The sequence below is a fragment of the Hippopotamus amphibius genome, chromosome 2 (assembly GCF_030028045.1).
Source record: "Hippopotamus amphibius kiboko isolate mHipAmp2 chromosome 2, mHipAmp2.hap2, whole genome shotgun sequence".
In the NCBI taxonomy this organism is placed as follows: Eukaryota; Metazoa; Chordata; class Mammalia; order Artiodactyla; family Hippopotamidae; genus Hippopotamus; species Hippopotamus amphibius.
In genome coordinates this window covers 95,599,083-95,625,676 of record NC_080187.1, presented here as the reverse complement: position 1 = coordinate 95,625,676, position 26,594 = coordinate 95,599,083, and the positions used below count along the sequence as shown (strand labels likewise).

At 37.5% G+C, this 26,594-nt stretch overlaps 1 protein-coding gene across 11 annotated transcripts in view; it reads left to right on the top strand.

The window, feature by feature from the left end:
- Positions 1–26,594, top strand: part of KDM4C (lysine demethylase 4C) — a 414,703-nt gene that overhangs the window by 102,465 nt on the left and 285,644 nt on the right. For 9 of the 11 annotated variants that reach the window (XR_009051206.1, XR_009051205.1, XM_057720401.1 and 6 more), the window contains 3 exons: positions 2,849–2,898; positions 14,011–14,114; positions 18,239–18,376. Coding sequence is in view for 8 of the 11 variants with exons in the window: in XM_057720401.1 (XP_057576384.1) it covers positions 2,849–2,898; positions 14,011–14,114; positions 18,239–18,376 (292 nt within the window). In the remaining 3 variants the exon portion in view is untranslated. Of the gene's footprint in view, positions 1–2,848; positions 2,901–14,010; positions 14,115–18,238; positions 18,377–26,594 lie in introns of those variants that run through there. The other 2 variants (XR_009051207.1, XM_057720405.1) reach the window with 2 other exon arrangements.

Genomic DNA, 26,594 nt, shown 5'->3' with positions numbered 1-26,594 from the left:
AGGCTGACCCTGTAGTTAGGAAATGAGGTATTGGCTTATATAATTTCTTTCCTGTTCTTCCAGTTTCCCACTTTCATGATTTTTTTCTTCTTCCTGTATCCTTCCTCTTCTTCCACATCTTCCATCCTGGAGGGTCAGGAACATGATTGATCATTTTGAGAGCCACAAAAATCAGCACATACTTTCTGAGCATCTGCTTTTCTGGTGTTTGTTCCAGGAGAGACACTGGTCCTTGCCCCTAGGGAGCTGGAAAGGAGAGAGGGAGGCAGAAAGGTAAAAAAATTAAAATTTGAATGCCATGGTGGAAGTCTGTCTTCTGTGTGGTTGATAGAGCAAACAGAGGAGTGTGGCGCTCTCCCCAGGGGTGACTCAAGTTGAGCTGAGAAAAAGGAGTGGAGGTCTTGTTGGCTGGACAGGGGTGGTAAGGGTGTTTAAATCCTAGAAATAGGAGATGGAAAGCAGTGGAAGGTGTGAAGTAACAAAGGCACTGGAAGGAGCTTCAAGTAGTTTGGTAAAGCAAAGAGCAGGATTTGATTGGGACATTGGTCTAGGTACAGCTGAAGAGGTGTCAGGATTGCAGCAGGTCTGTATGCCCTGCAAAAAAGCTCAGCTTCTGTTCTTCAGGAAAATCAGCCACTGAAGGCCCAGGGCTCTATCATGATCAGATCTGTAGTTTGCACGGATGACTTTGGCACACCATGCAGGGTAGTTTGGAAGGGTACAACGGAAAGTAGGGGCCCACCTGTAATGGTCAGTTACACCTTAGTGACCTGAAGTCTGAGCTGCGTTGAGGGGATGCACTCAGTCCCTTGTAAGTCATGTGTCCAATTTAAAGAATTTTTTTTTTTTAAAGAATTTTTGAAACATGTGTAATGTATGGAAAAAAATCTTCCTGATGAGTAGCCTCCAGGGAGTTTTTACTAGAATCCTTTTAAGAGATGTGTTTACTGTGTGTCGGCTATGTGGTTTTTGTCATAGAGTTGTGAAGACCGATTGAAAGACTATGTGAGGGGTATTTTTTATCCTTATATTTATGTTTATATATACATTTATTTTTACTTATACTTACATTTTCTGTGAGCAGATGGTTGAATTTCAGATTAATGAACTTTAACTTTGATACCATTTTTTAAGAAAAGTGAATCCGTATATATAAATATCTCCATGTGCAGCCCTTACATGAGTGCGTGCCTGTGTATGTATACACGTGCATGTGTTAGCATGTGTGTTATGCTTGTCTGGTACACGCGTGTGTGTGTCTTTTTCTGGGTACATTTGGCAATGTAAGCCAGGGATTAAAAATTGTTAAGAAGTGACCAGTGTATAAATATACGTTGGGTGATTGTCATTTAGTTATGCTAAAATTTTATCTTCCCAATTCAGTTGGAATAATTTCATTAACAGTGCCTTAAGCAATAGGATATATGGTTGAATGTTCTTTTAGAAAATTGCCTAGTTACATCGGATCCAATTAAGTTTTGCATATGTTATCAGTGGCATTAAATGCAACCAAGTGTGGTGTTAAGTAAAATGAGAAAAGTTATTTTAGTAAAAAAGTAGCTTGTACTTAATATGTACTGAGCTAGGAAACAGCAAGTGTAGGTCTGAAGAATAACATTTTTATTTAAAACATGAAATGATCATTTAACTTGAGATTATTGTTTTAAAATTCATTAATAAGTTCACAGTAAATAAATTCAAGTATTTAACTTTTGAAAACACCAGGAACCAGAAATGAGTAATACTTGAAGAAGAATTTCTGTTCTCCAAGGGTGAACAATTCTCCCTTCCTTCCTTCCTTCCTTCCTTCCTTCCTTCCTTCCTTCCTTCCTTCCTTCCTTCCTTCCTTCCTCTTTCTTTCTTTCTCTTTCTTTCCCTCTTTCTTTCTTTTTCTTTCTTTCTTTCTTTCTTTCTTTCTTTCTTTCTTTCTTTCTTTCTTTCTTTCTTTCTTTCTTTCTTTCTTTCTTTCTTTCTTTCTTTCTTCTCTCTCTCTCTCTCTCTCTCTCTCTCTCTCTCCTCCCTCCCTCCCTCCCTCCCTCCCTCCCTCCCTCCCTCCCTCCCTCCCTCCCTCTCCCTCCCTCCCTCCCTCCCTTCGTTTCTTTCTTCTGGCTGCGCCACATGGCTTGCGGATCTTAGTTCCCCAACCAGGGATCCAACCTGAGCCCTGGTAGTGAGAGCACCAAGTCCTGACCACTGCAACGCCAGGGAATTCCCAACAGTTCTTTTTTTCTATAATTAAGATTTTAATTAAGATTTTATAAGTCACATAATTGTGAAATGAATAAAAGCTGCCTTTTTTTATGGCTGGTAAATTTTTATTTAAGATCTATTTGAAAAGTACAATGTTCTTAGAAAGCTTTGGTGGAGATAAAAATGTTGATATAATAATTGTGTTCTGTCTTGTCTGTAAAAACATTTTAAAAGCAGTTTTTTTTTTAAACTTTTTAAAAAAGGTTTAAAAAAAAAACCAACTTTGCTTAAAAACAAAGGCCAAACTAACCAAACACAAAACAGAGTGAGTGTTATAGGGGAGGTTCTAATCTCATGCTGTGGCAGGTGCCCCCTTGTCCTAGCAGTTTGCTGGCCTTGGGCCTTTGTTCCCAAATGTGTAAAATGTGGTTGGAATGGTGAGCTGAGGCATTGAAGTAAGTGATTTAAGTTTATTTTTCTTCTGTTTAGTGTCCAAGAGCTGCAGCTCTGTGTTTGGTTCTCTACTCTCTGTTTAGTTTATCTAAGTGGAGTTTGGGGTTGACTTTTTTTTACATGACATTATTTAGGAATAGATGTCCTTAGGATACTAGCTGAACAATTGTAAACCTAAAATTTTTATTTGTGTTTAAAATTTTAGGTATGCAATACCCCCAGAACATGGAAAACGACTGGAAAGACTAGCTCAAGGTAAACTTGCTTTCTGTTTCTCATCTATAGATAGGTTCTTTGTTTTTGAAGTATATTTTTTAACAGTGTAGAATGTCACTGTGTTAATTTTACTCTTTTCAAGTTATTGGCTTTTGAGTATTTCTCTCATTGAGTAATTTTAATTTTTTTTTCACATTGATGTGTGCATATTTTTCCCTGTTGCATAATCTTCATAATTATTTTAGTTGGCTGCTTGGTTTTTTGTCAGTTGATTGCACGTAACCTCCTTTGGTTATTTCCAAAATTTTTTCTCTTTTATATAATGTACTTAACATCACTAAGCCAATTTTTCCTTCCTTTAGTTGTACACTTGAGATAAGTTCCAAGGAGTATTGATGCTGCATCTTGAGCTGTAGGTGTTTTATGTTTTATGAGTACTTTTCATGTTGCCATATCATTTTACCAAAGGGTTGTGTTAAATCTCTCTTTGACCCCCTCATTCTTATTTGGCCCCCTGGGCCTGAAGTATGAAGGTGAATGTCCCCAGGTAACTGGATGAGCATGATACTGTGTGCCTTCTTAGACTGGCAAAATTAAACATACTTTACTGGAACTTGAATTTTTATTTTTTAAGGCTTTGTCCATCTTCTTTTTTTTTTCTCCTTCTAGTTTTATTGAGATATACTTGACATACAACACGTTTTAAGTTTAAGCTGTTCAGCATAATGATTTGACTTACTTACATCATGAAATGATGACCACAGTAAGTTTAGTGAATACCTATCATCTCGTAAACATACAAAAATAAAGAAATAGAAAAAAGGTTTTTTCCTTATGATGAAAACTCTTAGGATTTACTCTTTTAACAGCTTTCATATATAACATTCAGCAGTGTTAATTATATTTATCATGTTATATATTACATTTCTAGTACTTATTTATCTTACAATTAGAAGTTTGTACCTTTTGACTGCCTTCAGCCAGTTGCGCCTCCCTCGACCCTGTCCATCTTCTTAAGGGCCAGACTGAATCATTCTTCTGTGAACTCTATCAGTTGCTTTCACTCTGTGCCCACTTGTATCTACAGAGAGTACCTTCTGCTTTTCCTCCCTGCCTTAAAGATATGCCAGGCAACCTTGCTCTCATCTGCTCCCACAAGGGAGGAGAATCACATTCCTCCCCCCCGTCACACTCCCCTTGTGTTTCCCTAGCCACCCTAACCAAGGACGACATAGGTTGGTAGTGACTTATTTCCAGGGGAAAGTGGAGTTCCATTGAATGACAACTAAAGATAAGACATTCTGCCTTGATTCAGAATTGAATCCTGAGCAGCTTTCAGTCAGGTGCTGATCTATTTCATTGGTATGTTAGGTTTGCCTTCTAGAAGAAAAGGAATTTTGTCCCTGTACTAGGTATGCTTTCATTTAGTAATGAAATGGGGACACTGAGAAACCCCTTTCTTTGACTTGACTGTTCTGAACAGAAATTGTTAATGACATATAAAAGTTACTTTCCTCCAAATTATGGAAGAGTATTAGAAGGAACAGTTAGAGTATCATGTTTGTAAGAAGCATTATTATAATTTTGGCAGGCCAGTAACTGTAAAGCCTTGATGTTTTTATAATGTGATACATTACAGTAATAATAGCAATGTAATTGTAATCTTGAACTTTGTTAGGGACTATTTTCATGAATATAAGGTGGATGAATCCTGGTTCTGGATAATAGATTAGAGCACAGTTTAGAAAATGATTACCATAATCCTTAAATACACAGGCAATAAACTTTGTGCTAAATCTATATACTGTGAACTATCCTCTTCTGTGTGATAATTATTCTGCCATTTGCTGTTCACCTCATTGCCAGAGAACTTTTAAAATGGAGCCAACATAAACTTTACAGTGTGGAGTCACATGCTAAAATTTTTGCTATAAACTGTAAACACTTTGACATAAAATGTCTGAAAATGACATTCCAGGAAGATGGAGGCCATTTGCTTAATCAGTAAGGGATTAATAAACTTGAAGACTGAATAAGAACTTTAAACTCAATTGAATGTTTATTGGAAACTTTTTGCAGCATTATTTTGAGAAATGATTCAGGGAAAAGACCCTATAAGACAAGAGAGGATTTCTATCTGCTAACCAGATGCCAGCCAAATTAATTGAATTCTGCTAAATAATTAAAATGATAAAATAATGCAGTAAATGTGATGGAGCATTATAGGATGGCTAGGTCAAGGCAGAACTTGATACGTAAAGTGAAAAGCAGCCTCGGATATTTTCCATTATCTTTTCTGCACATCATAATTATCACACTTGCCTTTTATGCATGAATGCTTTCATCTTTGGTTTCTATTGAAATCTTGATTGACTGTGGCACTTACAAATATTTTATCTGAAAGACGTTAGGCCTGCATCTAATAAAGCCAGGAGTTTGATTTTGCCCTTCAGCTGCTTTCTCATTTATACAGGGTTTTTTCCAATATTATGTAGACATAAATGTAATAAAGAATCTCAAGTGAATTGCTGTAATTTTTATACTTGTTATGTTCACCTATAATGCCATTGCATTCGTTCTAATTTTTGGCTTGATACAATTGAATGGCAAGTATAAAGGAGAATAGAGATATAATATTAAATCATGAATGACAGTTTTGAAGATTTTCAGTTTTAAGAATGTCTAAATCTCATCTATTTTAGAATAAGACAATATCTTTCCAGTTCTATTAAGTTAAACGAAATATGGATTAAAGTACATTGGGAGCAGCTAAATTTTTTTGTGAATGACTGTATTCCATTGATCTCTCATTGTGAATAAAGTGCTAATATTTTTAAAAAGCTGAAGATGCTTTACTTTGGTCAAATTTTTGGTTACTGGAAAAAGAACGTGAATTAGGACTTTGTACAGCAGATTTTGGAAGTGTGAATAATCAGCAGGAATTTTAAGTGACAGTATGTTAGAGTTGAATATATTGGTTCTTTTGGAGCCTTATATTTACTTGTAACAAGTGTTTTCATTTTGACATATTAAAAAAGCGACACTCGGTAAAAAGGAACAGATGAATCATTGTTATGAAGGATTAGTTTAGTTCATCTTTTTTTAAGCTGTTAATTTTGGGTTGTGTGTGTTTAAATGACTAGTCATCTTGAGTTTAAGCCTGTGGAACAGAGTCTTAGCCTGATTTGCAGGGATCCCTGTTCCAGGAGGTGGACAAAGCGTCTGTGGATGGAATGTAGGCAGTCCGTGGACTCTCTTAAGTTATATTCAAAATTGGGCATATATGTAGATTTCTGGGAAGCTATCATCAAATCCATTAAGAGGGTTTGTTCCAAAAGAGATTGAGAACCACTCCTGTCAATAGACTAGAAGAGTAGCAATAAATAACAAGTCATTTTAATTTTATAAACATTCTAAATTGACTCGTTCTCATACCTCTGACTTGGAATTAGGAAAATGTACTTTTATCAGCTCTCAAAATGATAAATACATAATTCCCTTAAGCATTCGTTTATATGATGGCCTGAAAATATTATATTAAAATGCTTGGTTTTGAAAGGCTAATAAATAAAATTGATTATGAATAATCAATTTTAAGGGGTCCCCTAAGCCATAAGAAATGAAGAAGTTCAGTGATATATCCTCTGCCTTCATGCCTAACTCATGCTTTAGTCGTGGAGATCAACGTGTGGTGTGTCAGGGAATGTTTATTTTCATCTTACTATCAGTTGTTACATTAAGAATGGTAAAACAATCCCTAAATTTATTTTTTTTATTATTTTTTAATTATAATTTTATTTATTTATTTATTGGCTGCTTTGGGTCTTAGTTGCAGTGCACAGGTTCTCATTGTGGTGGCTTCTTTTGTTGTGGAGCACAGGCTTGAGGCACGTGGGCTTCGGCAGTTGTGGTGCATGGGCTTCGGTAGTTGTGGCTCGCAGGCTGTAGAGTGCAGGCTCAGTAGTTGTGGCGCATGGGCTTAGTTGCTCCACGGCATGTAGGATCTTCCTGGACCAGGGATCTTCCCGTGTCCCCTGCATTGGGTAGGCAGATTCTTAACTGCTGCACCACCAGGGAAGTCCCAATCCCTAAATTTAATTTCCTTATGTTTTGATGTCCAGTCTGTTTAATTTTGAATATTTTATATCCAACCATGTTCCTAGTAGGATTTTAAACATTGGCCAGTAATACATAACATAACACCAAGCTAGAGTAATTAGAATATGCAGTGGAAGACATTTCTGAGAGGCGACAGGTAGGGAATGGGGAGGAAGAATTCAGGGAAGGAATGCCAGCTAGCAGAGAAAAATTACTATGGAGGGAAATGAAGAGTTCTTTGATTCTGTGGGGTGGCAGCTGAGCCAGGAAAATCCTGTTTAGCTTGACTGACCTGTTTGTGCCAAAGTGCTTGGCCTGAGGAGTCCTGGGTGACCTATGCATGTGTGGTCCAAATGTCATGTCAAGGTGGGAAAAAGCTGGAGCTGAAACAAAGTGGTCTCAGGAATGCAGTAAAAAACCATGTGTAATGGTCTATATACCTGTTAAATTAGGTGGAAATTTAACTCTAAGTATTCTGCCAACCAGTTTGAAATGGAAAAAGCTTTCCCATTACTCCCTGCACTATGTTCAAGAGATAAAAATAAGGCAGTTGTTTAGGAGAACCGCCATCCTTCTCGATACCACGGTCAGTATGAATTTCTCCTGGCATTCCTCCTGCAGCGCTCCATGGAGCTTTGTCTCTACAGGGCAGATGTTGATGGATTATGGAACACGTGGAGCAGAGTGAAGCCTGCAGTGTGATAACATTCTACCCAGTTATTAATGGCTCAGCGAACAGTAGGAAGAACAGAGAGGTCAACTATAGCTTAAACCTCTAATGTTGACCTGTTAACTAGAAATGTGGGTAAAAATTACCAGGTTTCTCCCCACATAATGTAGCTCATCAGTTCTTTTCGTTAAGAAGCATGTTAAGAAATTCCATATGTGAATCAAACACACCTTTCTAAAAGCATTTCCCACAGAAGCATTCCTTCCATATCCTTTTCCTATGTCTTTTTCCTTACCATTCGTTTATATGGCTACTATATTTTTTAAGCCTCATATTAGTCATATGAATATTGCAAAAACCATTATAGGCCTACATCATTGTACTGTGCTTCGTGTTACTACGAGTTGCAGATAATGCTTTTTTTTTTTTCAAATTGAATGTTTGTGGTAACCCGGTGTTAGCAAGTCTATTGGCTCCATTTTTACCAACAGCATTTGCTCACTTCTTGTCTCTGTCACATTTTGGTAATTTGTGCATTTCAAACTTTTTCATTATTATGTTTGTTTTGTGATTGGTGAGTTGTAAAAAGATTACAACTCAAGGAACGGTTAGATGATGGTTAGCATTTCCAGTAGTAAAGTATTCAAAAATTAAGATATGTACACTTTGGGGGCATAATTCTATTGCACATTTAATAGGCTACAGTATAGTGTAACATAATTTACATATGCACTGGGAAACCAAAAAAATTCTTGTGACTTGCTTTACAGTAATATTTGCTTTATTGTAGTGGTCTGGAATGAAACCTGCAATATTTTTGAGTTATGCTTGTATAAAACTCTATCAAAGCATACTTGGGTAAATTTCAATTACATTCAAATTAAATTGTCTTAATCAAATCTATTGTTAGTGTGGACATACACTCTACATGTCTGATTTCTCCATCTTTCCCCTCTCCTTACCTCTCTGCTTCCTTTCTTTCCTAAGCAATTAATAATTAATGTCAACCTTTCCAAACTAGTATTTGTATATCCATAGAAAATGTTACTAAACCTTGGTTTTTAATTTTTTTCCCAAGGCTAAAACTGTTCGTTTAATAGTAGCTGCATATGTTTGTCATATGATATTGGGATTTAAAAATAATTCAGTAGTTAGTAATGGAAAGTTAGGTTTAAGCTATAGTAATGGAAAATGTAAACCAGTTGACAGTTGGCAAAACTTCTTATTTGAAGGAAAGAGCACACTATTTTTAGAGTACATCTGCTCTATTTCTAAAACAATTTAAAAACAGTTAATGATTTTTTAGGTCAGGTTAATTGAGGTAAAATGCACTTACAGCAAAGCCACCCCTTTAACTCTACACTTTTGTGAGTTTTGACAAATATATACAGTGGTGAAACTACCACCACTGTCAAGATATAGAACATTTCCAGTACCCCCCAAAAGTTCTCTTGTGCCCTTTTGCAATTAATTCCACACCCCACCCCCCCAAAGCAACCACTGGGAACCACTAATCCGATTTCTATCCCCAGAATGCAATAAAAGTGTAATTATACAATGTATAGACTTTTCTGTCTTGCTTCTTTCACTTAGAATAGCGTTTCTCACATCTAGGCACTTTTATGTTGAACACTGGGCATTTTAATTGAGATAATATTCACAAAATGTAAAATAAACTATTAACCATTTTGAAGTGTACAATACAGTGGCATTTTAGTGTGTTCATATTGTGTAACTATCACTTCTCTCTCCCTAAAAGGAAATACTGTATTTTTGAGTCAGTTGTGCTGTATTCCCTCCCACCCCTCCCTAGCCCCTGGCACTTAGCAGTCTGCTTTCTGTCTGGGTATTTACATATTATGGATATTTCATATATATGGAATCATATAATATGTGATCTTTTGTGTCTGGCTTTTATGTGGCATGTTTTCTAAGTTATAACTTACAGCAGTACCTCATTTTTATTTAATAGCTGACTGATATTTCATTGTAAGGATATACAGCATGTTGGTCTTCCATTTGTCAGTTGATGGACATTAGGTTGTTTCCACTTTTGGATAATGGTTGTTTTCTGTGCATTAGGATTCACCTGGGGAGGATAGCCACAATGGAAAACAGTATGCAGGGTCCTCAAAAAATTAAAAATAGAACTAACATATGATCCAGCGGTTCTACCTCTAGATATATATTTGAGGGAAATGAAATCACCGTCCTGAAGATATATCTACACCCCTGATATTACAGCGTTATTTACAGCAGCCAAGACGTGGAAACAACCTAAGTGTCCATCAACGGGTGAATGAATAAAGCAAAGTGTTACATAGGCTTTATTAATAGGCTGTAAGTATACAATACTTACATTAGGCTTTTATAATAGGCTGTAAGTATACAGTAGCCTATTATTCAGGCATATCCTTTAACATGGATAGATCTTGGGGACATTATGCTAAGTTAAATAAGTCAGGTAGAGAAAGACAAATACTGTATGATCTTATTTATGTGTGGAATCTGAAAAACCAAACTTATAGGTACAGAGAGGTACAGTTTGGTGGTTGCCAGAGGCAGGGAGTGGGGGAAATGGGTGAAGGTGGTCTAAAGGTACAAACTTCCATTTATATGATGAATCAGTTCTGGGCGATATACTGTACTGTATGAGGACTATAGTTAACAATACTCTATTGAAAGTTGCTAAGAGAGTAGATCTTAAAACTTCTCATCATACAAAAAATTATAACTATTTTTAGATGATGAATGTAAACTAACCTTAATGTGGTAATCATTTTGCAATATATATGTATATCAAATCATTACATGGTATATCTTAAATTTATACAATGTTATATGTCAATTGTATCTTTTTAAAATAAATTTGTTTATTTATTTGTTTATTTTATTGGCTGTGTTGGGTATTTTTTTGCTGTGCGCGGGCTTTCTTCAGTTGCGGTGAGTTGGGGCTACTCTTCGTTGTGGTGCGCGGACTCCTCATTGCCGTGGCTTCTCTTGTTGCGGAGCATGGGCTCTAGGCGCTTGGGCTTCAGTAGTTGCAGCACATGGGCTCAATAGTTGTGGCTCATGGGCTCTAAAGCGCAAGCTCAATAGTTGTGGCGCACGGGCTTAGTTGCTCCGCGACATGTGGGATCTTCCTGGACCAGGGCTCGAACCTGTGTTCCCTGCATTGGCAGGTGGATTCTTAACCACTGCACCCCCTAGGAAGCCCGTCAATTGTATCTTGATTCTGGGAAAAAAAAAAAAAAGAACCCACTGAAGAAGGTAATCCTGATTGTATGAATGTGGAAATTGAGGAGCTGAGAAATTATGGGACTGGTCAAGGCTGTGTGAGTTGTTGGACTTGTGTTAGGAATCCATGTCTCTGTAGGGATTCTTAACTATTATTCTCTTTTATTTTGCTAGCCATGTGGACAAGATGAGGTGACTTCAGATAATTCAAGCAATTAGGGTTTTCATCGAAAATTTAGCTCTGCTATTTAATAGTAATGAGAAGGTGTGTGTTTGTTGTGAGCAGTAAATAAGAGAGGAAAGTTGGTGTTCAAGTAAGCTTGTGTATTAAGTGCCTATAAGAGGAGATTGGGTAAGATTTACACAAAATCCCATAGCATAGTTTGCCCCTCACAGTAGGCTGCCTCTCAAATGCTTCCACCAAAATATCCCTACAAGAGAGGACAGTGAAACCCTACTGTTCCATAACACTCATGCCCCTTAATATGTAAACATAAACCAAGTAATTTAGCATGACAAAAGTAGATGCTCAGAAAGGTGGGCCAGGTTTATTCTGTGTGGTGTTCTACACCTGGCATGTTACCTGATGGCCATGGGATATGTGAGGTGCGGTAGTGAGATGCTAGCTGCTATTTCCACTACTAGGTCCTTGAGAGGTCAGTGTAGAACTGTTTCTTTATTGGAACTTCTTGGTTTTCAAGATTGTGAAAGAATGGATTCTCCCATTCTGTGACTGGTAAATTGGAAAGTCTTACAGAATGTTGAGGTAGTAACATTCAAATACGGTAACTTTAAGAGAAGATTTCTTCCAAATAAATTATTGAAAATTTAGAAAAAAAGTACACTAAGAAAGTAAATATTAGAATAGAAGGAAAAGATTCTGAAAGGCATATTTTAAAGAACTTGCAGAAATTTTAGCACATACCTTGTATTCTCTTTATTTGGTGACTTTCAGAAAACTCTGATAGTCTTAAGTTGATTGTTAGTTAAATGTTATCTTTTCTATCAGATCTATTTTTGTTATATTTCATACATGATTTCTAATTTGCTTTTTTTGTTTTTTGTTTTTTTTACTTATAATGAAAGCTGCTAACATTCCTTTAGCTGGCATTATCATTTTGTATCAAATAGTATTCTATTGGCTTGTTTATATATTGAATTAAATATTTTTCAGAAATGGTGGAGTGAGGGTGAGTGTGAACCATGTACTTCTGCAGGTATTTTGAGGTAAAATTCATTTTGAGACACGTACTTTGTGTCATAATTTGTGGTTTATGAGGTGTTTTCCAGGGCGATGTAAAGTATAATTCTGATAGCCTATTGAAAATATAAATCTGAACCAATATGAAGTTCTTAATGTATTGCAAATTGCCTTCCTTCAGTGGTTTTCCAATTTAAATTAACTTATGACCAGTCATCACATTGTTCAGGTCCTGATTACAAATCCATATCAAAAGAAAATTAAATAGACTCCTCTTTCTTCACTGATTTTAATTTAAAACTTAATTCATGCAGTGCTGCACAGAGTTACAGATTTGAAAATTTTGATAGATCCTTTTAAATTGTATTGTTAAAACATTTCCTTGGGTTGTGTATCTGGAGACTGCCCTGCTGTGCTTTTCTCTCTGTGGTGTGGACTCAGGACATCTTATTGTATACATATGGCCGTTATCCCGTTATGTGGTACTTTCTCACCATTCACTAAAGTCTTCATTTTTTTCAAAGATTGTTTATTTTGTATTTATGTACTATGCATATTAACCACGAACAGAGGGCTGCATGAAATGACCAGATAGGGCACAGTTATTTCTTTTATTCCCATTGGTATTGTAGAGACTGATGGTATTTCTGATGTTTCTGTTGGATGTTCTTTTTAAATATTTCTATTTTTCAATTTAAAAATCCAGGTGTAGATGCTTAAGCAGAATATGCTACTCTTTGCAGGTGGTTCTTTATACCCTAGTGGCTTTTTTTTTTTTTTAATGTTTGATTTGTTTCCTTCTGATGATCTGTGGCCTCACATACTCCATGATGGCATCAATAAAGGCTTATTTACTTTAAAACTATTCCTGTAAAACCCTGCTATTCTATGAGGTTAAAATAGTTTATGATTAGGTAATGAGTGCTGGTAATTCATAGTGAGCCACAGAGTTAGATAAGTAGCATTTCCAGTGGCCTTATCTTCATTTTGGCAGTGGAGGAGTTAAACAGCATCTGTGCTTCTTCCCGCTTTACCCAGCTACATCACACATGCTTTCCTGGTGAGTTCTGTGTTCCTTCTGGGTCCCCTCTCTGATTCTTCTCTGTCTCTTCCATGTTTCTCTTGTCTTTCTCTCCTTGTTTTCCTATTCTTGGCGTGGTAGTTTTTGCCTCTGAGTGAGGAAGGTGAAGAACAGGGCATCAGGCACATTCATTTTCCTCTAGTTTACATGAATGAGTTAATGAGAGTCTGCCTCGGACAGACTGCAGGATTGAAAGCAGAGATGGAGAGAAACAACTGTGTTTCAGTGCATAATATACTGTTGAATGAAAGGATTGCTGCATGTTTAGCTTCTTCATTTAAAGGTGTCCTCCAAACACTGTTCCCATATAGGCTGGTGAGGCAGGTTTCCAAGCTCTTGACTATCCCTGGCTGGGAGTTACTTCAGGAAACTAGTAGCAATTAAACTATTTAAAATCGTCAGAAAGAGACAAAGGTGGGAAACTGCTGTGTATCTGTTGTATGCCGGGCACTGGGACACGTGCTCCTAGTGCTTCTAGGAATCTAAAATGAGAGCTTCCTCTATTAAAATACAGATTTTCCTCTTCTACCTCCCCTTAATATTTTGTCCATTTATCAGTTAATAGGTGGATTGAATTCAGATTTGTTACAAATTGGAATTTGTAAGGTTTAGTCATTTTATATGATGCAAACAACTCTTGGCAGATCTTTTTTGTAAAAAAAGGTCAACCCTTGGTGATATAAATATGTATCCTTTAACTTTTAAGAATTCTGACTCTGGTTTTTAGTACCAGGGTTTTTGATGGTGGACTTGGTCTGTATTTGCATAGAGCTGTCGTTCTTTAAGAGTACTAGAACACAAAAAAGATTTGAAATTGTTACCTTAATTGACACTTTACTGCTTATATTTACTGTTTTCATTTAGGTTTTTTTCCAAGCAGTTCTCAAGGGTGTGATGCATTTCTTCGCCACAAGATGACACTGATATCTCCCTCAGTATTGAAGAAATATGGTATTCCCTTTGACAAGGTATATTAGTGTTACTCTTTAACGACTTCATTTCATGTGTGTAGTATTTGTATTTAAGACAAATTTAACGTAAACTAATGTATTTTTGACTTCAGGTAGGATTTTTAGGATGTGGGGAGAAAAATTCAGATTCTTGTTTTATTTAGGTAACAATCATTTACCTAAATATTACTGTGAAATTACTTGTGTTTCAAAATACATTTACTAGAGATTTCATGCAGTTCTAGTTGACTTATAACAGTACTGAAAGTAAAATGGGGCACATTCAACAGAATAAGATATAGCTCTTCTCCACTGAAGTCTCTTATGTGAGCAACAAAATTTATGTATATGTGATCTATTTTTTTCTTAAAGAAATCAGAGCAGTTTTTATTAGCAGTTTGGTTGGTTAGAATCAGTGATTCTGGTGCCAAGTACATTATTTCTAAACACATTCAGACATAATACAATTGAGATTTCATTATGGATAAAATTGCCTGATGATTTAATAATCAGATACTGCTTTTTTGGAATATTTCTGAAGATTAAGTTCTGTAAGACTCTGTACATGCTAGATCCCTCTTTCTTTGTGTCCATGGGTGGTTATTGGGTCAGAATTATTACAGAGTATGAGCATTTTTATGTGAAGAAGCTGAAATGAAAAAAGCTTTTGGCCAGATAAATAAAAGTTCTCTCAGCTGGAGGATTAAGTCCTTAGCTACTTGCAGAAACATTAAAAAATAGCTCCACTCTCTTTTTCATTTTTTATTTGACTGTCTTACCACAATCCTTGCTGTTTTCCACCTTAGAAGCTTTTCACTTGTGACTAAATCTTTCCCTCTTCTTAATATCACGCCTTTGAAGTCCTGTCTTCCATCTCCCTGCCTCACTCCCACCCCCGGGTCCCCCACCTCCACCAGCCCAGGCTTTGTTCAAAGTAGAAATTTTGCAAGAACGAAGAAACATTCTCCACCTTGAAGTGGTTCCGCTCGCTCACAAACTGTGCAGCAGTCATGCATGAGACATACTTGTCTTACGTGATGAGGATGCTCTCACTTCTGGTTTAGTCACATACTTTTACCCATGACAAAAAGTGTGCCTTCAAGATTGCACTGTGTTAGGACTTCCCTGGTGACGCCTGCCAGTGCAGGGGACATGGGTTCAATCCCTGGTCCGGGAAGATCCCACATGCCTTGGAGCAACTAAGCCCATGTGCCACAACTACTGAGCTCACATGCCTAGAGCCTGTGTTCCACAACAAGAGAAGACACCACAATGAGGAGCCCATGCACCACAACGAAGAGTAGCCCCCACTCGTTGCAACTAGAGAAAAGCCCGCGTGCAGCAATGAAGACCCAAAGCAGCCAATCAATCAATCAATCAATCAATCTATTTATTAAAAAAAAAAGAAAATGTGCACTGTGGAGAAGGTCCACAAGCGTGGGTGGGCTGCAGCACTGCTGCAGGTACAGAGGTCAAAGGCTGTGCCCCTCAGAGGGGCCATTCCTCTGGGGGTCTTTGTCTTACTTGCAGATGCCTCTGGGCACCAGGCTTTCCAGTCTCAGACATATCATCAGTGCACGTTCTTTCAGGTGGTTGGCATAAGCCTGGTTAAGCACTTTTATTTAAGTTGGAATATTAGAAGGCAGAGGAGAAGGAGTAGACTAGAGTCCTCCAAGACAGGAAAACCTCTACGGATTAAGTCTGGTGATAGGAATTGATGAAGCTGTTCTTTGGAGAGGGCTTATATGAAGTAGCAGGACTTCGGGATTGGCTCCTTTCTCCAGGATGGAGGCCTTTGGAGCTTGTAGCTTCTTTCTGATATTTAGGGAGGAGGAGGCAGGTGCCTCACACTCCTTTCTGGGTGGAGGCTCTCCAAGTAGATCACTAGATGCACCAGGCTCTTATCTGGTCTTTTGAGGATGGGACATTTCATGGCTTCTATGGGGAGTGGAAGAGTGAGTGCTCGTCCACAGATGGTGAGACATCAGTAATTTAGAGGGATGAATGGCAGTTTCAGTTTTTCATAGGAAATGCTGCCACTTGCCCTTCCACCTTGGTGAGAGTGTGTGATGATGGTGTGCTCCTCGAGGAGCTTATTCTCTGATGAAGATAATGTAACTTGGGACAGAGTAGCAGACGTCAGAATTTTACTTCCCAAGTCATTTCCGATTCTGTCACTTGAGTAAATTACGTAATTTTTTCTGAGTCTCAGTCTCTTCATCTGGAAGATAGGGATAATAATAGTACCACTTAATAGGGCTATTATGAGGATGAAGAGAGATGATCTGTATGAGGGGCTTTGCACAGTACAGGATATATATAATAATAACACACTCTTCCTCCTGAGTTCAACCTTCTCTCTTTAGGCAATCATTTCGCAGTTGGACTATCATTTTTTTCTTTTTCTTTCAGTGCATTTGTACATATTGATACATATATGTGAAAAAGTATGTTTAACAAATAGCTAATGTCTGCTTTTCGATTATGTATGCTACCCTTTCCAACATTTTTTGCTATATGGAATTTGATGCTTCGTTAGTCTTACAATAAAAGGAACTTGTTCTTTTCTGTCCCTATACCTTTTTTTTTTTAATATCAGTTTATTACACAGAGGCAGTAAATTAGCTTTATGTTTTGGCTAACTGGGATTGACCTGTTTCTAGAAATTATATAGAGGCATAACATTTAGGTCCCATTTAATGGGAACAGGTACTTTTTCAACATGGCAATAACAGGGTTTTCTAGGTAGAGCAGAGAAGGATTGTAGGTGGGATTTAGTGGAGCAGTGAAGCTAGTTTCCTTATCCCACTGACAGCAGTCTTACCCTCTTCCCCCACCTTATAGGGCTAGAAACAGTTGAGCAAAGTGAGTTTTGTTTTATCACATGGTACAAGGAAGTGCCTAATTTCCAAGCACAATTGTAATTAATGAGATTCAGTGAGACCAGGAAATGAGAGAATCAGGCTGTGTTCTCACGTGGCTGTGAATGATGGAACTGGAACCATGTTGAACACTGACAAGCCATTCTCTGCCTGCCAGGTGGCAGCTGAGCTGCTGCTCGTTGCAATAGAACACCTGCTGGGGTGTCACAGGGGAGGAGGTGATGAGCTACATTTCAGCATTGTTGGGAAAGAAAATACTTCCACACACAACATTTTAGCATTCCTAAAGTGGTAACTGGATTGCAGTGTGTGCACCTGTATTTATATAGTGTGTCTCCTGTATGTTTCCACACAAATGCATACCCACGTATTCATTTCTCAACATTTTAGGACTAAAATGAACCAAAGTGACTCAATGGATCAGCGAGTTATACATTTGATAGTCTAGCATTGAGCCGAGAAGTTAGAAAAAAAAAAAACACTGAAAAATTTAGCTTCAGTATTTCTCTGCAGCTCATGGTATATTTTGTATGCTTTGGTGGTTATAAAAAAACCAAATTTCTTTACTCTAAAAATTAGGAATGGACTGAAAACATTCTTTATCTTTGCTTTTAGGGTGCTGGCTTATTTACCCAAGCTATTTTAATTATATTTGAAAATGCACTCACTCACACATAAATACTTATATATATTATACATATATTTGAATAATTATTTGATAGAAATTTTACTGTTAAATGGAATGCAGTTAATTGAATGTTTTCTAAGTATTGTGAAAGGATAATTTGGTGAATACCATCAATTCTTTAGCAACAAAAATTCATAATATTCAGCAGGTGTTATCAAAGTTTTTATAGCTCTAACTTGAAAAAATATCAGTTATGATCGTCCAGTAATATAATTCCAGTAATGTGAATTTTTAAAGTATTAAAATGTATGTATTGAATGCTAATATGAACAAATTTATTTGAATAACATAAAACAAAGACACCTTCAAATAAAATACAATTTCTTTGATTATGGACTGAATGACTGAACTACATTGCCAGAAGGTCACACCCTGTTTAGCAAATTCTTTTAAAAGTCTCCTGAAAAACTATTAAAGGATTAAGTAAAGCATCGATGGGAACTTCTTTTGTACTAGTATAGCTCAGACATCATAACATTTTTTTCTTGTTTTTAAATAGGAAATATATTTTAACTGTATTTGCAATTTGGAAAGTCTTATAATTGGGAAATATTGTGTTTTCTACTCTGCAGATCACCCAGGAGGCTGGAGAATTTATGATCACTTTCCCATATGGCTACCATGCTGGTTTTAATCATGGTTTCAACTGTGCAGAATCTACAAATTTTGCTACTGTCAGATGGATTGACTATGGGAAAGTTGCTAAATTGGTAAGTTATGCCTCAAAAATAAAGCATAAATTAAATGTGTATTCTCGTTATTATAGTGGGTCGGCTAAGATCACATGCAGCATTTATTTTTTTCCTCAATGATGTTTTATGCCTGTCACCATAGTAATTTATTCCAGACAGATATATTTATTTTACATAGGCTAGGTTAATATTTGTAGCAATGTTTTCCTGTTTTGAGATTAATGTGGAGCAGTTTACTTTTAGAAATAATTTTGTGCAACCAATGCTTGCTTTCTTAAGGCCCCCAGTTGTGAGATTTTTGTGAGATTTTTGTGTGTGTGTGAGATTTTTCCAGTGGCTGCCAGTGACTCCATATTAGGTAGACATGGCTCCTTCCATGTTAGAGTTCAGTCCATGGCTTAGAAAATAACTATTTACAGAGGAGAGTGTCTGGTAAAATTGTAACACGAGGTTAAGCGAGGATGGTAAGAAGAAATGATTAAAACTGCCCTTAGTGTAGAAATGAATTTCTTGAAAGTAATAAAACAGAACATATTTTAACAAGAAATATATCTTAATGTTAAATTTGGTATAAAAAAGTTTTGCATCTCCTACTGAATGTATTTAATTTAGTTCACAAACCGTATTTTCATTCACAAGCAACTTGTGTTAAATTTCATTAATCCTCCACCCCCTGCCCGCCCCCCCCCCCCCCCCATGGCATTAAATACAGGACATCTTCAAAGTGATGGTAGCTTCTATTAGGTTGCTTCCTTTCCTGTAGATTTGAAAGCAGACATGCAGGCTGGCAGAGGGCAGTTTCTTAATGAAACTGTGTTTTACAGAATATGTAAAATTAACATACATTTGGTGTAAAATGGTACATACAGCCTATGTGGCCTTATCTTGGCCACTGCATGGTCCGGGCAAATGTTATTCATTCTACATTGATAAAACTTTCATGTGGAACCATTGCGTGAACTCAGATCGAAATGTATTCAGGCAAGACAACTCTAGGTTTGTTTTACACGGGTATTTAGAATTGCATAATATATTAAAATAAGAGTATAGCCCTTTGGCAGCCCAGAAAGCATTTGAATGAATTCGTGACATAAAAGAAAGCTTCTGCTATTAGAAGACTTTATCTGTTCTGAGTAATTTTTATTTATGAGGGGTAATTTAGAAAGGAGCAGAACTGAACTACTTCTTTCCATTATGCATCCTTCATATTACAATAAACCTAATAAAAACCCAGAAAGCTCAGTGTATGTACCTTGGCCAGCTACTGCTGTGCTCTTGCAGAAAAGTAATGCTTGTATCTGCATTGAAACAGTGTCATAGCCCTGAGGTTATGACAAGGTATGTTAGTTTATGGTTTGCAGCTTTAATCATTGACATAATAAGTCAGCTATCCCAGCTGTTCAGTCACCAGAAAAATTAGTTGGTTCTTGTTTACTACAGATTTCAGTTCTAGTCCTGAGAATTGGCTTCTCCCCAAGACTAAAATGTGCTGAGTGCATTTTCCACCTTTCCAGGTGGACAGAATGGGAATGGAATGTGACCAAGTAAGAGAGGTCGATAGTGGTCCTCTCTGAAGTCTCAGCTGTTGGAGCCCAGAACTGTGGCGTTGTTAGAAAGCAGAGCACTGTGGGGAGGAGGCAGGGATTTGAGGCCCAGCTCTTCTTCTCAGTAGCCAGATAATACCAGGAAAGTCATTTCTTGTGTTTCTTCCTGTAAATTAAAAATACCTTGCTACCTCAAAGATTTGTTGTGAAGGGGAAAAAAAAAATACTTAGGTGTGTAGACATCCACTAACATTGTGTTGATCTTTGTTATTCAGTTGGGTCAGGGGATATGACTGTCTTGGTTCTGGTTATTTTTTACTGGATACAAAAATGTTCAATGGCTATAATGCAGTTTTGGCTGGTTAATTTAAAATTGTTATAATTATATGTGTTTGAGATGTTTTTAGGTGTTGTCTCCACTCTTTCCTTACTTACGGTGAGGTGGTGCTATTCTGAGAATGTATTAGTTTTCTGTTGCAGCTGTAGCAGATTACCATAAAATTAGTGATTTAAAACAATACTCATACTGTTTCGTAGTCCTGTAGCTTATACATTTGACGTTGGTCTAACCAGCAAAAGTCAAGGTGCTTGCAGGGCTGCATTCCTTACTGGGGAATCTGACGAAGAATCGCTTCCTTGCTCAGTGGGATTGTTGGCTGAATTCAGTTCCTGGCAGTTGTAGGACTGAGTTCCTGTTTCCTTGCTGCCTGTCAGCCAGGTCATTGCTCCTAGAGGCCTCTCTCAAGTCCTTGCTATGGTCCCCTACATTTCAGAGTAAGCAACCCACAAAATCCCCTTTGTCCTAAAAAATAACATATTCAAAGATCACAGGAACTAGGACATGGATATCTTTATTGTTAGGGGTGGGACTGAGTGGGGGATGGGGGTGTAGGGAGGCAGCATTCTACCTACCACAGAGAGTTTTAATAATTGACATGGTGATATATTAAGAATCTACTGTGATTTATGTAACTAATTTTAGTTATGCTGCATAAAAATAGGAAACTAAACTTGGGTACAATTTTGAATGTTTCACTAAAATATCCTTAGGCTTTTTAAAATTTATTCCTCAGTATTAATGTGTTTCTTGGCTATTCTCAATTAAGCTTGCTTACATTATAATATGCTGTGATGGCATTTTGAGGGAAGATTTTATTGTCTTTTATTACTTATTTGACATATTTTTATTGATTTTTCAAGTCTGTTTTTTTAGGCAACCTTATGAATTTACTGTACTCTGTGTGTGTGTATGAACATGTGTAATTTTTAATCTTAGGAAAATCTGTAAATTGGGCAGTTTTTGTGTTTTGCTGGGGACAAATGTAATGTATAGTGAATTAATTATGAATTGTACTTAAAAGACTTTTAGCTTTGAGGGTGACTACATTTGTTAGTCTTAATTCTTTGCCTTCTTCAATTCATTCTAAATGATAACTATTTAAAAAACACTTGTTTTTCACAAGCGATGGTGAGTTATGCATGTAAGGGGTAATTTAAAAAATAATGGCATACTTTTTTATAGTTGAAGTACTGGGGAATGATATCTGCTTTACCTGTCACATGCTGATTTCAGTATATAAAAGCATCTGATAAAGTGTCTGTGGTGCAGCATTAATTAATTAACGTGGTGCAGAGTGAAGGATCTTTACTGATAATATTTCATATATTACAAACCAATATTTCTAATTTCGTAATTTAGAAAAGAGCTGTTACAGCAGGTTATTTTTTAATTTAAAAAATGATTTTGACAAGATAACCCCAGGTTCACTGATATTATTGGTGGTCTTTGTTTAGAGCCAGCAGGCTTTGGTTAATAGGAACCTTTGAAGCCATTCAAGTGGACTAATATAGGTGGCGACAGAACTCTGTTTTTTCAGGGAATGCTTGTCTGCTCTATATCAGGCACCATGGATGTTTCTGTGAGCTCGTCACTTGGAGGCTGGCCTGTTTGATGGGTGCCAGAAGTGAGGGAGAGTTGGGACTGCAAGAGATCCATGACTGCTTCCTCTGTTGTTGGCTGCTTGACCTCTGATGGCATCTCCAGAAGGATGGGAGATGGGGTTTCTGTGGATTTCCTTTGAATGTATTACTGACCTTTTGGCATGTGGTATTTGTTCATGAAGCCTTCCTTTTGTTTAAGGTATAACTAAACATTGACTTCCATGCCATTTTTTGCGGTAATCCCAAAATACTTGTCTTCCAAATTTTAGCAAATTCCTGAACCTTTGATATTCTCATCTAAATAATAATAATAACAATAATTATTATGTGGATATTCCACTGCCTGTCAGTATATTCCCTGTTTTCTAGCACTTAGTCCGGATGGCTCTTTATTATAGTATCTACTTAAACTGCCTCACATCTCACATAAGGCTTTTTTTGTGCATGGATTGTCGAGAAGGTCTTTAGGAAGCAGGCATAGGTAGAAGTGAGCCATGATAGTAACTGAATTTGACTATCCTTGTTTCTAAAAATTTCTTCTAATGCCCCAGGCCCTGTTATTCCTCTTGTTTCTATCTTTCCCTCTCTTCTCCTTAGGATCATTCAGCTCTTTTTTGCCTTGACCTGCCACGTAGAGCAAGCCAAACCCTGCGTGATGCTCCAGGAGAGAAGGGCCTTGCCTTAGAGGACCCACCTGCCTAAGCAAGCGGTTATGTAATTTTTCCCCCATTTCACTTATCAGAATTAAGGTTTTCGCTGAAAAAAAGTTGGGAGGAATGTTCCAGGTGGCCACGTGCCTGTATGCCTCCTGACAGGGGGAGTTCAGCTTTGGTGAGTGCCCACCGAGTTTCTCCTCGGAAGAGGAATTGTGCTATAGGATTGTACAAAAGGACTTGTTTTCTTTGTCTTCAAGGAGCTTTAATAAAGAGCAGAAAGGCTTTTTTTTTTTTTTAAGGAGCAGAAGAGTTTTTAATAAACCTCCATTTGCAAACCTGTAGTATGAGTGGAACATATATCATCCAGTTATTTTAGGCATTTTTCGAGCTTTGAATATCAGAGTAACCTAGAGTGAAACACTATATATATTTTTTCTAGCAGAGATTTAAAAATATCTATCAGATTGCTTAGCAGTTGAACTAAGATACTGGTGCGTATTTGAAATGAAAGTTTTCTGTTCCTGGACCATTCTCTCTTTCTGTGGTGACATGGAGTCCATGGTTACTTCTGTGCAGCAGCCGTGGTGGCATTCACAGGTCTGCTTCCTGGCTAGGTTGGATCAAAGAGCTGGCCTGCACGTTGTATTTCATTTTCCCGTTTGGTGGGATGAAGTGCAGTTGTTTTGATGTTAGGTTTGATGGATTTGTTTGCCACTGCATTCATTAGCTTCACATCAAAAACCTGACAGGCTGTTAAATGAAACTTTGGCTTAGATTTTCAGCTTGACTGTTTGGAGACATTTGTGAAGATATTTTGTTTTTGTGTTGCAGCAGCCTCCAGCACTGTGATTGTCTCTAAGGGAAGAAAAGTTATTTACTGTACTGATTTTCTTGAGTAAAAAAGAATCATTGTCTGGGGGACAGTCATATCTAGCCTACACCATCAGAAGCAGTGTATTTATGACAGTATATGCAGTGTGAGAGACTTATCGACGGCAGGATAAATAATATTATCTTCTTGGAAGGAAAGGTAATAGTTGGTGACTGCAAAATGATATCTCTTATTTTGCATTAATTTTATTTGAAGTGATAATGTATTAACATGATATGCCAGAAAGCTGAAAAATTGCACTGCAAATCTGGGAATGTTCTCTTATGAACTCCAAGAGCATTACTTCGCTATCTAACTTTAAAGCATTTGGACATTTGAATCCTCAAACGTTTGAACAAGTTTAAAAAGAGTTGATAAAGTGTTGAAATTGATTTCCTTTTAATCTGGAAGGGATTTCAACTATTAAATTGTCTTACATACAAGAACCGTGATATGGGTTCATTTTATCTTATATTTCAGTCCTTCTCTAAAATTAAATTTGGTTTTTCCTTAATCAGGTAGCATTTGTCCAAAAAAATCTTTAATCTTGGGTGATCTTTATTAAAACAATCAGGAATCATTTTAACGGTGACTTTCTAGGTTATATTTTAATATGCTTTAGATCATAGAATACGTTCTATGACACTTCTCTGTTCTTTCAGCTTGTGAAGGAAAGAAAATGTAGACCATGTTGCACATTGCTCATTTAACAGTTCTTGGCATACTAATTTTAAGTGTCTAGTATGGTATATGAAATACGAACTTCAGGAGTTTAGTGCTTTTATACTCTGCATTTTATCTTTTTACCTCTACTTTGTTTCTGTTTTCTAGGTTCTGGTGGTACAACATAGCAGTGCTGATGACTGACTCTCCTCTGCCTTTTTTTACAGAGTGTAAAAGGAAGAAGAGAAAATACCATGTAGAGAAAAAGAAGCATACAAAGCCATGTCCTTAAGAGTTTGTACTCTAGCTGGGGAGTTAGTATTTATGTATCACGAAGAAGTGTTAAGAAAGAAAATATTCACATTATGTCCTCATTTTGTTCTGATAAAGTATTGAGTTTGTGGGATTCAGAAAATCTGAGACTTCAAGTCGTGTACTAGGAAAGCCAATTGATTAGTATATATTGTGTCTGCAGGGAGATATTTGGGGCTTGAGTCCTCAGAGATAGGGAGCGTGATTTTATTTGGTGCTGATTTAGATTTGCTAGATTATGGAATTTGAATGGAACTGGGTATATGGTTTATGACACTGATGTTTAGTTGCTAACCCAAAATCAAGGTAATATCTGTTTTTGAAGCTTTAATTACCTCAGTACCTTAAAAAGAAAGTTGGCTTTTTGAGTAACGTGTACACTGTACTGAGAAAAATTAGTCTTTAAGCCTTTCTGTTTTTATCTAGTTGGATGCTAGTCGTAGTAGCTGACATTGATTGTTCGTAATATGTCTGGGCTTGTGCAGGGCTCTTCACACATGTTACTTCTTGCCGTCTCAGAGACAATCGGATGTCTTCTGTCCTCTACTAGCCTCTTTTCTCAAACCAAGGAGTTGGGATGATGCAAAAAATGAGGATGGTGAGGTTGCGATTAGAGGCAGAAGGTTGGCCCCCTAGTGCCCCATATCCTTCTGGATTCATCTCCTTGGATGTGGTGAATTAAATAGGTGCCAGCCAAGTATGTGATTTGTGGGATCACTTTCAAGATACTTGAGGCTTCAAGGTGCTCCGGTCCCATGTAAGTTGTAGTTGACAGTCACCACCAGGTGGTGGTGATTCCCTCTGGCATTTGTTTTTGTTTGGATTCTTAAAGCCAATGGACTGTTTATTCTGTATTCTTATGATCTGTTGATAAACCTACATATAATTTCTTTTTTAGCCCATCATTACCTCTCGGGCTTTGACCACCCTACTTTTTGATTAAGGTGGGGGAATAAAAAGTTCTCTACTTGCTTCCTCATTTTGAGGAGTGAGGGGGATTCTGAGGCATCAGTCTGGACGAAAAGATATGCATGTAGAGAATCAGAACAAAGTTGAGTATGCTCCTACCTTGACATATTTCATGATTATCAGGACCAGATTTTATTGAAGCACTTTTTGAAGCTTTGGGGAGTTTTTTGTTTATCATTTCTTTTGCCATTTCCCTGTTGTTGTTTTTTTTTTTTCAGTGTTTATAATAGTAAACACGGTAAACTATTCTGTAAAGGGCTGTGTCCTAGATAAGTCTTGGGAGAAGAGGGTAGAAATCGGGAGTGAGTATTCACACCAGTGGTGATCCAGAATTCTAGGAGAGTAGTGGGGAGAACACCTGCTAGTATTTGAGGGAAGCAGGCTGGTCAGCCCCTTGAGGGAACAGAGGGATGATGGGAGAATCATTTGGGCTCTGGGCCCCCCCAGTATTTATAGCAACCAAATTTCCTTGTTCTCCACAGCTTCTCATTCTTCCCCACACAGGGTTTACTGCGTTTTCCTCCTTCTGCAACAACCACCGAGAAGATGAGCAGTGGTTTATCTAGTAGGGGGTGGTTTCCTCGCTTGAGGGATTCAGAGCCAGGTGGTCCTAGGGTTGGTGCAGCTCAGCAGTGTCATGGGGTCCCGTGCTCTTCCCCTCCTTCTATCTTACTGTCCTCCGTGGGAGAGTATTTATTAGTAAGCTTGCCACTATAGCTGTGCTTACTCCAGGCAAGTTTCTTCCAGGGACGAAGGAACGGGACAATGGAAGAATGTGGCTCACCCACGTCCCTCTAACTGGGGGGAAAATCTGTCCTTGAAGCCTACCTGAAAAATTCCCTTTATATCCCATGGCCAACCGAAACCATAAGGAAGGCTAGGAAAGTAAATGGCAAGTCATTTTGGGAGAGCACCTGTTATGTGCTGGGCCCAGTGCTTCAGTTAAGAAAGTAGACATGTGTGGTCTCTGTCTGGTCGATCCATGCTTAGAGTCTGCAGCAGCTGTTCTCAGCCCTGTGGAGCTTTGAAAGCGTGGACCCACCCAGACCAATAGGATAAGAATCTCTGGTGAAGGGATACAGCGTTTGCATTTTAAAAAATCCCCCTAGGTGAGTCTGCTGGATGCTTTGGGTTGAGAACCACGGGTCTTTAGTGAATTAAATAGACCTTTGTATTTGGGTTGATGTTTTCTTTTTTACATTTCAGTTAAAAGTTCACTGACAGCTCTGTCAAACAGACCAAAATAATTATAAATGCAATTTATTTACAAATGTAATGTA